At 36.0% G+C, this 16482-nt stretch overlaps 1 protein-coding gene across 1 annotated transcript; it reads right to left on the bottom strand.

Annotated features, from left to right (window-relative positions):
• Nucleotides 1–12842: 12842 nt before the first annotated feature.
• On the bottom strand, nucleotides 12843–15479 carry LOC122063574 (putative receptor-like protein kinase At3g47110). The gene is made up of 4 exons (XM_042627274.1): nucleotides 15277–15479; nucleotides 14836–15134; nucleotides 13550–14689; nucleotides 12843–13363 (listed from the first exon to the last, which is right to left on the bottom strand). The coding sequence occupies exons 1-4, from the start codon at nucleotides 15477–15479 to the stop codon at nucleotides 12843–12845; spliced, it is 2163 nt and encodes a 720-aa protein (XP_042483208.1).
• Nucleotides 15480–16482: the final 1003 nt, after the last annotated feature.

Genomic DNA, 16482 nt, shown 5'->3' with positions numbered 1-16482 from the left:
TCTCTCAAGTGAGTCTGCTACTTACCGTATTCTTAGGTGTCACAACTTCCCCTCTTTCAGCACAATGTCCCTGTTGTGGCGCCACACACTGTCGAGGTCTGTTCTGATACCATTTGTAACACCCCGGTAAATTCAAGACGAGTCCATTAGTGCATGTTATTTGCCGACAATGTTATTCTGATAGATGAGACTGCGGAAGGGATTTATACTAAGCTAGATTTATGAAGAACAAGCTCAAAATCAAGATGTTTTAAGATAAGCAGAACAAAGACAAAGTTTATGAGATGTAACTTTATGTAGACCAGGACAGTTGATGAAGCAGTAAAATTCAAGGAGCATGAATTGCCATTTAGTAATTGCTTTCGATACCTTGGGGCCATTAACAATGATGTGGATATAGAGGATGGTGTTCTCATAGAATTAAAGTACACTAAATGAATTGGAGAGGTGCAACGAGAGTGTTGTATGACAAACGCATGCCTATTAAACTTATAAAAAAATTCTATAAGACAGTGATAAGACCGGCTATGACTTATACTCGGAATGCTGGGCAGTTAAAAAGAATAATATAGATAAGCTACGAGTGGCAGAGATGAAGATGCTAAGGGGCATGTGTCATAAGACAATGAGAGATAAAGTAAGGAATGATTTTATCAAATCTAATTTTGGGATTCACCAATCTTGGACAAGCTCCACGAGAGCCATTTAAGGTGGTATGGACATATCCAAAGGAAACCCATGGATGCACCAGTAAGGAGGAGTGATCAGATTTAAATACATGGTGTTAAGAGAGGAAATGATAGACCTAAACTGACTATAGGAGAAGTGATAAGAAAAGACATGCAAAAGCTTGGGCTCAACCCAAGTATGACTGCAGATAGGGTCGTTTGAAGGACAAAGACACATGTATCTGACCCCTTTTAGGGGAATGTTTTCAAGATGCTGCTCTAACTTTGTCTTTTACCTCTCACTTTGCTTCTTTTACCTCTTTATTTTTCTTTACTACCATCTACTGCCTTTTCTTCTATCACTATTTGCATCTGTTGGATCCATGTAGCTGGCTTCATTTAGTTGAGATAAGGTTATGGTTGTAGTTGAATTCGGTAGGGTTGGGCCTAGACATGAGCCCGACAAGGTTGGGTTAGGTCGGGCCTGGGTTGAGTTTTGAGGACCTAGGGTTGGGCTAGGGTTTTAAGAAACTCGGCGCAACCCTACCCATGTTCACCCCTAATCACAATTATGTTATTTTGTGGCCGAACCTCTTATTTATAGTGATCTGACCAACTAGGGTTTCTAATCCTTGTGGGTCTATATTGCCGTAGGTGACCCACTTACAAATCAGATCAAGACCAAGATCAATTAACAACTTACTTTCATATTGATGTGAGAATCATCAAGCATGCGCTATTTTTATATTCATGTCAAGGCATGTCAAAATGTATGTTCAATGAGTTATGTGAATTTGAAATGAGAAAAGAATGTTTGGACTGAAGTAAATGAGGAAACATCAAGGGAGTACAAGAAAGAGTGTGGATAAATTTGGAAGAATTTTTGTGACCCTAATTCACCCTCCTTCTCAGTGTCAACCTTGGGACAACAATAAAATTCAATCTCTTTTTTCCCCTTTCTATTCATGTGAAAATAATGATTTTTATTATGAATAAAAAATTAGGAGTTCATAGGCAAGCACTCATATTATGCAATAACACATCAAAAATCCCTTTTTTTTTTTTTTTTTTTGGAAAGAGAAACAAAGTCAATTAAAAGAGATAAAAAGTATGCCATTATCCAGGTTATAGAAAGATAAGTTGGATTTCTTAACCATAGCTATGTATGCTAGTCTAGCCAAAACAACAACCACATCATTCGTTGGGACGAGCCAAAAGGAAAGGGTGGGGAGAATGTTATAGACATCGAGAAAGAGAGGTACTATGCTCCATAGCCATGAGGTAGTTGTTAGGTTAAATAACAGATGTTCTAGGTCATCAAAATTATTCCACACTTCCTTTAGCCTCCAGCCTCCAGCCATTCACCTGTGCTTGTTGAACTCCGAGTAGGAGTCCTCTGGTGGCTGCTTCGATAGATTTCCCTATCATCAAGTAGTCAGTTGTGAATGAGATACATTCTCCATTAAGAATGAAACAATTTGCCCAGCCGGACAAATTGAGATTAGGGTCATTAACACATACAATAATCAAAATAATAAAGTCAAATTTAGGGAAAATAATATTTGGAGCATGGGACTAAATTGTTTGAACCTGTTGGTCTGGCTACAAAATATAAGACCTATGATTTGGATTGTTAATCCACCATAATGCAGGAGAGAGGATTTTGTGTGGGTTTGGTTTGGCATGTTTAAAAACAATGTGATTATGACGACTCCAAATAAAATAACAAACAATGATAAAAGTGGAGAAAAAGTTGCTACGATGCTCAGTAGGGATCCGATTAGAGTTAAAGCAGTACATAATAAAGTGCATAAAGGAAGGGGCAGAAACATGTTCAGTCTTTAAACCCAAGGGACAAGTAGCCCAAATTCGTTTAGTAAACTCGTATAACAAGAAAGTGTCTCATAAGGACTCTAAGTGATTCAGACAGAAGCCACATGATTGGTCAAATTGCTTCCATTTTCCCAAAATATCCTTTGTGGAGATCCCTCTATGACATAGTCTCCAAAAGAAGATTTTAAATTTCGGCTGTATGGGGAGTTTCCATAAGTATCTCCACCAATGTGAGCAAAGAGAAGAGCAGGTACACTTGTTGGAGGATCCAATGGGGTTAGTAATCATGTTTGAAGTTAAAAATTTGGCAGCCAATTTAGTAGTGAAGGTTCCTATTTAAACAGGTGGCACCACCAAACATCAACTTGAGAATTCACAGAGATTTTTAAAATATCACAAATAACAGCGAAGGGAAGAAAGGAAGTGAGGAGGCTAGTCTTCCTACCATCCCCACAAATCACATCACTTACCTTGGTAATTGAAGAGGGGTGGTCTAACTGAGACTGCAAGGAGTTAAGGGGAGAACTGTAATTAGGTATCCAAGGCTCATTCCATATATCTGTATTACATCCATTGCCTATCTTACGTTGAATCATTTTGAAGAGGGTAGGGAGAATGCTAGCAATACTATTCCTTGTAGCAAAAACATTTTTTTTTTTTTAAGTAATGGGGTGAAAGGGAGATATGTGAGGGAACTATTTGAAATATAATACCTAAGCCCACAGAGAGTCCTTATCACAAAGAAGCCGCCACCCCAGCTTAAGTAAAAGAGCTTTGTTATGAATTTCAGAGGTTCTCAAACCCAACCCCCCCATGGATTTGGGGGTACAAACCTTATGCCATCCAATTAGATGTAGCTTCCTGTCATTATTAGAATTACCATTCCAAAAATTCAAATAAATGGAATCCAATTTTTTGCAAGTGTTTTTTGGAAAGGCAAAGCAAGACATAAGGTAAGAAGAGATCAAAGAAAGAGCCAACTGTATTAGCATTGAACGTCCTGCAAAAGTTAGAAGGTTGGCCTTCCAAGAAGAGAGTTTCTTACCGAATCTGTTAACAATGTGTTGGAATCTATTGCATTTGGATCTAACTAGTAATAAGTTGGTGCCAAGGTAGGTAGAGTTAGAATCCATTTCCTTAATCCCAATCAGATTACAAATAGAGGTTCTACAAGTGCTACTAACATTAGAGCTAAATACTAGTCCACGTTTTTCCAGATTTATAGTCAAACCAGAGAGGTCAGCAAAAATGTCCAAAATACACTTAATAGTGGAAATGTCATCAGGGGTGGCTCTACAAAAGATGAAAGTATCATCTGCAAAAAAAAAGGTGAGGGATTTCGGGAGCATTTCGAGCCACCTTAATTCCTTTGAAAAGGTTCAGGTCTCTGTAGGCAGATAGGAGACGGGACAACCCTTCCATGGCCATAATAAAAAAGAAAGGGCTACGGGGGCATCCCTGTTGGATACCATGAGAGGGTTCAAAAAAGTTGTAAGCTGAGACGTTCAACTTGATAGAGAAAGATGAGGAGCTAATTAGGTAGCTAATGATATCTCCCCATTTTTCCCCAAACCCAATGAAATAAAAAATGCCTCTTAAAAAACCCCGTTCAAGTTTGTCATATGCTTTTGCCATATCAAGTTTGATGGCGACAAAACCTGGTTTACCTTCGGTCTTTTTCAAGAAGTGAAAGATTTCCTCGACAATGATGATATTATCAGAAATCTATCTGCCAGGGACAAAAGTAGATTGGAAAGGGGAAATGATTCTAGGGAGTACTCCCTTAAGTCTCCAAGCTAGGATTTTGGTGATTATTTTGTAAGAAACATTACACAGACTGATGGGGCGAAAATCTCCAACAAAAGAGGAGTTTTCCTTTTTAGGAATGAGACAAATAAGGGTGTGATTAGAGCCAAAGAGTAGAGAAATATCACGAAAGAAAGAGGTGACGAAATTACAAACATCCAAATTAATGGTATCACAGAATTTTTGGAAAAAAATAGCTTGAAAACCATCCGGCCCAGGTGCTTTGTGAGCACCAATAGAGAAGACAGAGTTGCGAATTTTAGAAAACAAGGGAATGAAGTTCAGAAGGGTTAAGGATGGGGGGAAAAAGGCATTCAATGAAAGACGGATCCAAAGGATTTGAAGTGGTGAAAATAGAGGAGAGGTGGGTAGCAAAGGCAGATGTAATGTCAGTAGGATTAGTAAGAAGAGAGCCATCGTGGGAATGGATATAATCAATTTCCTTTTATGTTGGTTAGACTTGACAATGGAGTGGTAAAACTTTGTGTTCCGATCACCATCAGAGAGATAAAAGTGCCTAAATTTCTAATACCTAAAAAGTTTGTCTGCCTCAAAGATCCATTTGATTTTATTGGAAAAAGTAGCCAGGTCTTCAACAGTAGGGGAGGAAGAGTTTTTAGTCTCAAGGTGGGTTTGAAATAGGGCACTTTTTGAGTAAGTGAATATTCCCAAAGGTGTTTAAATTCCAATGAGAGAGAATTCTGTTGAAGTTGGCAAGTTTGGAAAAAATGTTTTCATCCTATAGGCTAAGCCAATTCTTAAAGCAGAAAGAAGTGAATTCTAGGTGGGCAGTCCACGCATCTTGGAAATGGAAAAGCTTGTGCACCTTAGGTCTAGGTTGGGTAGTTGAGAGAAAAATGGGATTATGATCAGACCCAACAAAAGAGACTTCAGAAAGTGACACCAAAGGGGATAGGGAAAACCAAGATGGTGATGATAGGGCTTTGTCAAGGGCTTCCTTAATGAGATTGGGAGGTTTTTGTTTATTAGACCAGGTGAAATGATTACCAATAAGTTTGATTTCCTCAAGGTTGAGGGAAGAGACTAAATTATCAAGAAGAATGTATGAGGGAGAGGGTTTGATGGGGGAGCCCCCAAACTTATCCTCGGGTTTAAGAATATCATTAAACTCCCCAAAGAGAAGAAAGGGGAGCCCCCAAACTTGTTCTCTAGTTTAAGAATATCATCAAAGTCCCCATAGAGAAGAAAGGGGAGAAAGAGAGAGAGGTGGTGAAGGTCAATAAGGACTTCCAGCAAGAGGATCGGATGTTGGCTTGAGGTGGGGCATAGAGACAAATTAGAATCCACTTATCAACCGAGGAAAGGATCTCAATGGCTAAAAATCAAGGTCTAACAAAGAGGACGGAGAAGGATATATTAGGAGAAATCAAGAGCCAAATATTGGGGATTCTTTACCATAGAATCATATGAATAACCCCATTGGTGTTGGAATATAAAAGTCATAAACCAATCATAAAAGATTAACCATTGGTGTAGTCCTTACACCAAGAACACAAAAACATGTGAATTTACCTCATATATGATAATCAATGGGAGTAGAAGAATACTTGTGTGTAAGTTTGGAAGTCCCATAAGTATTGATCGTGAATCTCTCTCTCATGTGCTTGAGGATCGATTCTATGAATATTGTAACAAGGAACTACACAATGGAGTCTCATCCGCTAATATCTTCTGCAGTCTTTCACCCACTACTCCTGTGAGGGGAGTTCATGCTTCCAAAATCATAAAGGTGTTAAAGTAACAGCTGCAGAGACCTTTAGCTTCTATTTATAATGGAATCCCTAAAACCCTAATTCATTCCCATAATAGATTGGGTTAGGAGTTTTCGAATCAGAGTGGGTATATAATTGCTTGGGCCCAATGGATCAATCGGTATCAGTTAAGCCCACATAAAAATCCTAACAATCTCTCACTTGAGCTACACTGATATTGATATCTTTCCATAGACACCAGGCCAAATAATCCTAAGACTGAACACCACTCATACAAATTTTGATTCAATCAATAATCTCTACTGTTGAACAATAGTAAAAAATACCCCTCAATATACGACATATAACTATGTAATGTTACAAACAATAGAAAATTATCAATCCAAATCGCCTGGAAACATATATATATATATATAAGGAATTAATATGATACCTGTGATCACATGAAATATATATTTCTTCATAGGTCCTTTCCTGATCTAAAGATCAGCCTACCTTAAAAACTTCATAGGTAATAAACTTTGATATTAATCAACACTTAAGCAAATCGCCCTTCTCTCGAATTAATATCTTACTTTGGCATACCGCCTATGGCTAACCGTCACTTCCATGGATTTAGGTTAAATACCACCAGAAATCAAAAATTTTGGTAAACCGCCTGTGGTAAACCACCACTTCTTTGGACTTAGGCTAAATACTGCTATAAATCACATACTTTGGCTAAATACTACTATACATCATAAATCCTAATGAAATACCACCAATTATCTTGACTTATTGTCAATTACTTTGGCTAAGCACTGCCAATAAACCTTAGCAGGCACCGCCTTTAAACTTTGGCTTTTGCCATCATGATATCTTTGGTTAAATGAGATCATAAAACTCCTACTAACCAAGCATATCAAAAACCTTAATAACATCAATGTCAAAAAACATGGCTCTTGAGCAATTTGTCAATAAAATTTAGTGACATCACCTTTGGGCAAATGTCACATTTACCTTGAAAAATATACAATTGAACTGAATATATCACTTTAGTGGGTTTCATTCATTTCTATCATGTTTTTCACATTTGAGATTAATATGTGTACAGAAATGTATGCTTTAATGTGTTTTTTATACAACTAAGGACAACACAAACAAATAAAACATAAATGTATATAAATAATTTAGAGAACAGAATTTAAGACGAAATCATATCAAAATTACTCCAAAATCATTATAAACTTAATAGGACAACAAAATTGTTCTTATTTTCCTTCATTTGTGCTTTGATCAGCAACAACATCTGTTTGGGCTCAATGAGAGCTAAAACCAGATCAAGTAATCCAAAAATCTCAGGTATGAAATATGCACACTAAATAACCGGGTTAGAAAATATAATATGTCCAATTAGCAAATAAACTACACAAGAGTCATAACCGTAACTATATTCCTATCCTTTGGGCTAAGAATACACTGATCCTCTTATAAATCCAAATTTACTGTGAAAATACAATTATTTTTATCACCTATGGGTTATCGCCACTAAGTTACAGTAATTTTCATACATATGTTTTCTTTTACTTCGGTGACATCACCTTTGGGCAAATGTCATCAACTTTACTGTGTAGTATAAAATGTGCGGAAGCTCACATCCAATTTAATTCTAACATATTTATCCATCATAGAGTGTTTCAAACAAAACATACAAGTACAAAATGACATAATATGAATTTACTATAAATTTCAGTCATAAATAATTTTTCAATATCATAATAATAATAAATCAATGCAAAACTTAAAATAGTTCTTTTGCATGAAAAATAAAATAGTACACTGAATTTATCCTCCCACTAGCAATCTAGTATATTGAATTTATCTCCCACTAGCAACCTAGTATGCTGGCCTTCCACGAGTAACATTCTTCCACTAGCAACCTAATAAACCAAATTTATCCTCTCACTGATCGAGCCATATAAAACAGCTTAAGATCCATAATTTTATTCTCCCATTTGTTTTGACCAGTCATAAATTAATCCATTTATTAGAGAACACAGTTTGTTAAATGTGACATACATATAAAATTATTCACATAAGCTCACAAACAAAAGAAAATCAAATATTTTTATCAATTAATGTTAAAAAATACTACCATCTTTGGATGGACAACATCCTCTAGATTGAGAAATCCCTATTCTGTTTTCACTTGCTTTAACTTTGACTTCTCTTTGATAATGTCACCTTCAGGTGAACATTAACAACATTGGTACCAACTATCATTTTATGTCTTTTCAAACAAAGAAGACCTTTGATTTGTATTCTATTGTAATAAGACTGAATTTTACCACTTTAGTAGAATCCATCCAACCTCACAGCAATAGTCTACAAATTCATTCCGATAGTTAAAAGTGGGATTGGTTAAGCATGAACAAAAAAATATATATGTAAACAAAGGCATGGTCTATCATTAGCCAATAAACAAGATCATATGCTGATATGCAAGTAATGTATGGGCTGATTTTCTTTCATTTCTTCTAATTAAGAGGAAAAATTATGAAGAATCACAAAACTCCCATACTTGTAATTTATACAAAACAGACCATAAAATTTGACCAAAACTGTGCTCATAATATATTAAAATGAAGAGCACAAAAAATTGGACTCAATGTAAAAAATCAGGGTGAAAAATTCCTCATTGTTTGCCCATGCGAGCCATTTGAAGTTGCAGAAAAAAATGGTCAAAATCAATCTGGTTTTCCTAAACCAAACGGTTGGTCTGATTGAACCAACTAGTTTGACCCAAGTGGTCCAACCCGATTAGGCCATATCACTACTGGTTTTTTTGGGGTCAAAATTCGGGTTTCGGGTTGGGTATCCAGGTCATAAATTCGAGTCTTTGGATCGAGTGATCAAAGACGTTAACCGTGTCAAACAAAGTTGGGTCAAGCCCTGACTCACTGTATCACCGAGTTAACTCGAAAACCCTACCGAGTTTACCTAACGATAACTCGTCGCCTTTTTTTTTTTAGAAAAAAAATTATTTTCTCTCTTCTTCTCCGGTCATCGATTCTCAACAGCACGTACCAGCGCATTCGAAGGTTTTTGATGATGTGTGTATACCGTCATGATTGTCTTCTCGTCCTCTATAACTTTTGTGAATAAAGTTTTTCGATTTGAGACCTTTAAATGATGGTAAAATTATGATTTCCATGATTTAGGACCAAAATCCTATACAAAAATATTTTTCTTTGATTTTTTTTTATTCTAACATCATTAGGGTTGGGTCTGATACCAATTATTGTGGCTTCTTTACCATAGAATCATATGAATAATCTCATTGGTGTTAGAATATAAAAGTTATAAACCAATCATAAAAGATTAACCATGGGTGTAATCCCTAAACCAAGAACACACAAACATGTGGATTTACCACATATATAATAATCAATGGGAGTAGAAGAATACATGTGTGTAAGTTAGGAAGTCCCATAAGTATTGATCACGAATCTCTCTCCCATGTGCTTAAGGATCGATCCCATAAATATTGTAACAAGGAATTACACAATGGAGTCCCATCCACTAAAATCTTCTGCAACCTTTCACCCACTACTCATGTGAGGGGAGTTCATGCTTCCAAAATCATGAAGGTGTTAAAGTGACAGTTGCAGGGACCTTTAGCTTTTATTTATAATAGAATCTCTAAAACCCTAATTTATTCCCATAATGGATTGGGCTTGGAATTTCCTAATCAGAGTGGGTCTATAATTGCTTGGGTCCAATGGGTCAATCGGTATCAGTTAAGCTCACATAAAAATCCTAACACCAGAAACCACCCTTGAGTCCTCTGCTACCCTCACTATTGACAAACAAAAATCTATCTAAGTTCTTAAAGAAACTAGGGAGGGGAAAATTGGAGTGATCTAGAATTTTAGTTTCACAGAGAAAGACAAGGTCAGTTCTTTGTTAATTTACTATGTAAACCACGGACATTCCAGTGTAGGCATTTAAGAGAAATCGCAATAATCACAGTACCAGAGAAAAGAGGCCAAAACCCAAGAAGAAATATTAAAAAGAACGCACTCACAGACGCAATGGTAATCCACAAATCCAGAAAAGAGAGAAAGCATGGACAATATATCTACTAATCTAAAAGACCAACAAGACATGAAAAAATATAAGGGGGAACATGCAAAAACTTTTTAATAGAAGAAGTGAAAAACAACACGGATGAGAGAAGAAAATAGATCAAAATACAGGAATGAAAAAAATTAACAGTAACAATAAGAAGGATAACGAGGTACAAGTTGTCTATGTAGGTAAGGGGCTTCAAAATTGAAACAAGACAAACAAATATTAAGAGGAATGCAGAAGAAATAGGGTAAATAAAATTGGAAAAAATTTGCAGAGACGGATACTGTTACCCGGTCCTGAGTAGTTTGCTCAGCCCATCCTCCATGATCAGACTGTTCCGCAATCACAAAGTAGTGGTTCGAAACTAGATGCACACTGAGGTCTAGTCTTTTTAGCCATGTGACCATCCCCCTCGCATAGAAAAGCTGCCATTTGCTGCACCAGTGTCTGGCTCATTGGAAGAGGACATGGCATTTGAGAGCATAGAAATAATTTCCTCAGTCCAAACCTCTTCCAACAATGACCAGTCTATATAATTGTCTTCCATCAAATAGATTGGTAACTTTCTCCTTTGTATTAGATTCCACGAGTTGCTTATCAATTTTCATTCTTTTGACTTGATGCATTCCTTAATGAAGAGCCCTTCCAGTAATATAACTAATCTTGAACATGCACATTAAATTCCATATACTGCTCAACCACAAAACAACTGGAGTAAATTCTTATGATCCAACTTATGATGCCTTAGACTATGTTTGGTATGCATTTTTTGAATAGATTTTGAGTCTAAAACACATTCTAATGGGAGAAAAAAATGTATTTTCTCACTTCAGAATGTGCTATAGACCCAAAATCCATTCCTATAAACATACAAAACACAACTTTAGTTTGTTAAAATGCTTTAAAAGTCTCTTCGGAGTTCAGCTTTAATCAGCCTATTTTAGGGGCTCCCAAGGGCTGATAATATCAAGCATGTTGCTTATAATACTCTTAAGATGAAAACCTGTTTTTTTCTAAAAACAAACTCTACTCTTACGTCTTCATATTTAATTACATCCAATTGCAGCATAACTATGCATGCTTCAAATCGGAGTTTTATTTTATTTTAATTTTTTTTTCTCCCCCAACTTTAGAGAGTTGATGATGTATAAGTAATAAGGAATCATCTCAATTTTGAAATCAAAGAAAGAGTAAAGCCAAGACCATAATTAACCATTATCATCAAATGCTTGAAAGGCTGACAAGATACAATACAACAACATTTGTAAAAGATTCCTATCAAAATATCTGAATCTTAGGGGGAATATAGAGCTCCATATAATAGATAAGGCATTGCCTTCACTGGAAATAGGTCCTTCACAACGACCGAGATGTATTAGAAGGGAATTTAGTCTTAAGAAGATTGAAATTGGAAAGTATTTTTCTTTTAGATCGTTCGAAGCGAAAGACATTACTCCTCTGTGAGGCGTCTCTAAACTAATTTCAAGGCCATGCCACCATTATGATCTACCTTCTTAAGCGCCTTGATCCCAACCAAAAAAAAATATAGTTCGGAAGACTTGTCCAAAATTAATGAAACATTGTCATGTGTGACTAACTATAGATCAACCTAACTTTGCTACAAGATCTAGAATTTTATTTTTGTAGTTTTTCATGAGCATTATGCGACCAAAACAATAAAATAAATACAAAGATAATAAAGTTGGAATCACCTTTAATCAAGCGTAGTTGCCCTGTATTGAAATATTCTTGCTTCAAGAAAATTTCCCTTTGATTAAATGTAGCGCCTTCACAACATCACTCATGTCCATACGTTCTCTAGGCAATTCCTTTGAGCATTGGAGTGCAATTTCGATTATGGACGCCACACAATTTTGTAATTTATTAGTCCTATAACTAGGGCCTTCAGTTTTGTGGATAGCATCCTCTTCAATTTCTTCACTTTGTTCTTCCTTGGGTGGGAGTGTTGGATCTAAAATTTGCATCAAATGTACAGGTAAAGCTGACTTTGCAAAAGTTATGGAGAATTAAGTCATCAATAAATATCTTATCTATTGGCCTTTTTCCTGTGAACATCTCCAAAAAAAGGATCCCATAGCTATACACATCCCCTTGTATGGTTACCCTTCCACCCATGCCATATTCTGAAATTTAGAAACCTCTCGTTCTTAGTATAACAATAACAAATTTGCATTTTTTTTTTTCATATAATACAAGAAATTATGATTTGTAATATGAAAATTGTGAGTAAGCAATTCAAAGTTGCGAGTTGCATGATAATTCTTCAACATGGAACCATAATTCTTTTAATTATGTTATAAAGAATCCAATCTATACTCGATCCAATTAGATACCAAGGTCCAATGCATTCATAGTATAACCAATTCCTAATTGAAATGAATATGGATAAAACCATGATCCACTCTGATTAAGGTATTAAAAGTGTGTTGATATACTTAATCAACTATCCATAACCAGATTTGAATATCCAATAATAGTTAGAATGAAATATTAACCTTAATAAACATGATATTTAGTCTAGACCCTTTTTCTAAATCATCATTTGCATCATTTTTATCACCCGAAAATGGATTATGATTAGAATAGACAGAACCAACTTAGTAAAAGAAATTTATATTTACAAAATCATAATTTAATATATTGATAACTTAAGATAAAATTGTATAGTTTATTTGTTACCTGGAGCAGCATAGCCAATTGATCCTTTTATCCTAGTGGTACTAGTTTGAGTCTGGGATGAATCATCATCAGGATTTGAAAGAAGCCTCGCGAAACCAAAATCGCCGACATGTGCAATCTTATCATTGTCAAGTAGAACATTGCTTTGCTTCAAATCGCAATGAATAATTGGAGCATAACAATGGTAATGAAGATAATCCAATGCAGAAGCCACATCAAGTGCAATGTTTAATCTTTGAACAAAGTTCAAACTCCTTGAATGATTATATGCCACCATTGGTAGATGCAACCAATCATCTAGACTCCCATTGGGCATGAACTTGTAAAAAAGGGCTTTGAAATCTTTGCCTTTTGAATCAAGACTCGAACAAGAAGCTAGAATCTTGACAAGATTTTGGTGACAAATGTTTCTTAATGCTTTGCATTCAGCAATAAAGCTCTTGCAAGCTCTTGTATTTTGAAGGTTGAGTACCTTGACTGCCACAAATGTTTCATCTTGGCCAATAATCCCTTTATATACAAAGCCAAAACTACCAGAATCTATGAAATTAGCTTAAGAAAATCCTCTAGTAGCTTGGAAGAGCTCTTTGTAAGAAAGATTTAAGAACTGTTCACCGATTAATGGTATGGATGGAGGTTTACCTTTTGATTTTCTTCTCCAATAAAGAATAAGAAACGAAGATATCAAAAGAAAACCAAATACTACACCGATTATCACTAATACTATTCCAAAAGTTTTGGACTTTCCTCCTTTCATAGATCCATGGTTTGTGCATGCAGGCAATTTTAACTCTGCAATTCCCCCACAGAGCTTATCATTTCCATTCACTAAAATTGCACTTGCATTTCTAAAGATTCCTTTTGTTGGTACCTCCCCCTCAAGATTATTGAAGGAAAAGTCCAAACTCTGCAATGCTGAATTTTTCTCTAGATCTTTCAGAATTTGCCTTGATAAGTTGTTGAGTGAATGATCTAAATCTCGAAGCCCCTTCAAAAGAACCAAAGTTTGAGGAATAGTTCCTTCAAAGAAATTACCACCCATGTAAAGATTTTCCAAACTATTGCAATCACCAATGGAGGATGGAATTTCTCCAGAAAATCTATTTTCATGGACAGATATAGTAGAAAGACTCTTCAAGTTACCGATTTCTCTTGGCAAGGAACCGTCCAGAGCATTGTAGGATAAGTCTAGAGATATTGCTAAGGAGAAAATATAAAAGAGTTGTTTAGGTATCGGGCCTTGGAGGTTATTATTGTTAAGGGTTAGATCCTGTAACTGTTGACAATTTCCAATGTTTGAAGGAATGTTTGAATTCAAGTTGTTTCCTTCTAGATGGAGTCCATACAAAAGACCGAGATTGCCTATGGAGGCAGGTATCTGTCCTGAAAGTCTATTTCCACCCAAGAATATATTTTGAAGCTTTGGAAGTTTCCCTTTACTGGAAGGAATATTACGTTCGAGAAAGTTCCCTTCCATGCCCAATGTGCTTAAGGAGATGAGATTCTTAATATCAATAGGAATGAATCCAGATATTTGATTCTCTCCCAAATAAAGCATTAAGAATTGTGTTGAGATATTGGCTCTAAAGTTGGGAATGGGACCCTTAAAACCATTAGCCTGTAGGTCCAACAGCTCTATTTGTGCACAATTGAGCAAAATATTTACAAAATCTAAATCACCACCATCCCTTGCTCCACATTGATTTGTACCAATAACAAATTTTTGAAGATCCTGAAGATCTCCTAAGTTGTTTGGGACTGGTCCAACAAAACTGTTAACACTGATAGAAAATATTTGGAGTGTTGAAATATTGGAGATGGAATTTGGAATGCTTCCTGAGAAATAATTTTCTCCAATTTCTAGTCCATGGAGATTTGGAAGAGCAAGGCTATGCCTTGTGGAAGACTCCCATGCAATTGATTTTTTCAGAGAGAAACAACTTCAAGAGATGACAGATTATACAGTGATACAGGTAACATACCGGATAGCTTGTTTCGACCAAGTGCTAGAAAGAATAAGTTTCTTAGCTGACCAAAGGATTTTGGAATGCTCCCTTGCAATCCATTTCCAGCTAAAGAGATAACTCGGATAGAGGAAAGGTTCCCAAAAGAAGCTAGTATTTCTCCTGTTAAGCCATTATCATTAATAGAAATGATCTCCAGCTTTGACAAAGATGCAAGTCCAACTGGAATCTTTCCGACAAGATGGTTAATGTTGAAGTTAATCCCTCTTAGACGAGTTTTGCAGTTTGCTAAGCTGGTAGAAAGATCTCCTTCAAGACTGTTGTTATAAAAATTAATGTGCTGAAGTCGAATCAGATTACTGATTTCTTGGGGGATTGCATCATGGGTGCTATTGTTTACAAAGCAGAGGAAATGAAGAAAAGTGAGATTACCAATGGAAGGAGATATGCAATTCCTACCCAGTTGATGACGATGACCACATGTAATTCCTACCCAGTTCCCGAAATGGATGGAATCGTTCCAAGAGATCATCAATTTGTTTCTTTACCTCCAGCAAAGAAAGCCGATCTGTCTCATTCCCTAGGATCCTTCTGCCGGTAACTGATTCAAGCCTCAATGAACTTCCAAAGAGAAGAATGAAAACTAGAAGTTGAAGTGCCATCGGAATCAAATTTTGGGATTCAAATGTAGAAATTAAACCATGCAATTTTTGAGTTGCAGTAGGGTGTCCTTTTTAAAAGCAAAAAAGACCTTAGAAGTTAAAGGTGTAAGGTCAGTGCTCTTTCAGATAAGCTTCATTGCCAACCATTGTTAGTGGTGACCTGATTGACAATTACTGGAGAACTTGAAAAGTCCTCTTTGGTTGGCTAATGAGTTCAACTTTCTTGACACGGACCAATTACCATGTGCAATGGACCTGGTGACAATAAGCAATTGGCTTTTATAATGATGGCCCTGGATCCATATAATTTTTTTTTTTTATTATAAAGGTTCTCTTAGGGAAGAAGCCATTCTTCAAATAGAGTGTGTTAAGAAGATTTTTGAGGCCATGATAGCTGGGAATTAGATATGAGTAATTACTTAGCAAGTTCTATTTCCAGCGCACACACAGGAAGTCTGATCAAGGATTTAGTTCTTGGGTATCGAATCAATATCAGCATCGATACCGATCTTGATCGGTCTCAGACGATCTTAATATGATACAGATGATATGGCCGATTCAATATTGATACATAAAAATATGTTTACATATCATCATCATCACCATCACCACTAGCACCATCACACGTTGCCATTTAGCAGTTGTGAGACATGAGTGATGTGAAAGCCTTACTGAATTGAATGTGTTGAATGTGGGGATATATCAATCAACAATTTTTAGTGAACTAAAAACCCGGACAGTAATATTGGACTTCGAACTACCTCGCTATACCAATTATTGTTGTGAGTGATAAGAAGGTCTCATTGAATTGGATGCATTGAACGGGTAGATATATCAGCATCAACCTACCACTTATGATCATATAGTGTCCACTGGTTTAGTCAATTTTTTTTTTTTTTTTTTTTTTGGTGATGGGTCTGAGTCAATTTGGATGTATATATGGATTTGATTCATCACTATCTTGTTCATTCACAACAAAATATGTTTTTTGTGCATGGAAAAA

Source organism: Macadamia integrifolia, unplaced genomic scaffold (assembly GCF_013358625.1).
Source record: "Macadamia integrifolia cultivar HAES 741 unplaced genomic scaffold, SCU_Mint_v3 scaffold1363, whole genome shotgun sequence".
Lineage (NCBI taxonomy): Eukaryota > Viridiplantae > Streptophyta > Magnoliopsida > Proteales > Proteaceae > Macadamia > Macadamia integrifolia.
Note: the sequence above shows the minus strand (reverse complement) of the source record. Positions and strands in the feature narration are given on the sequence as shown.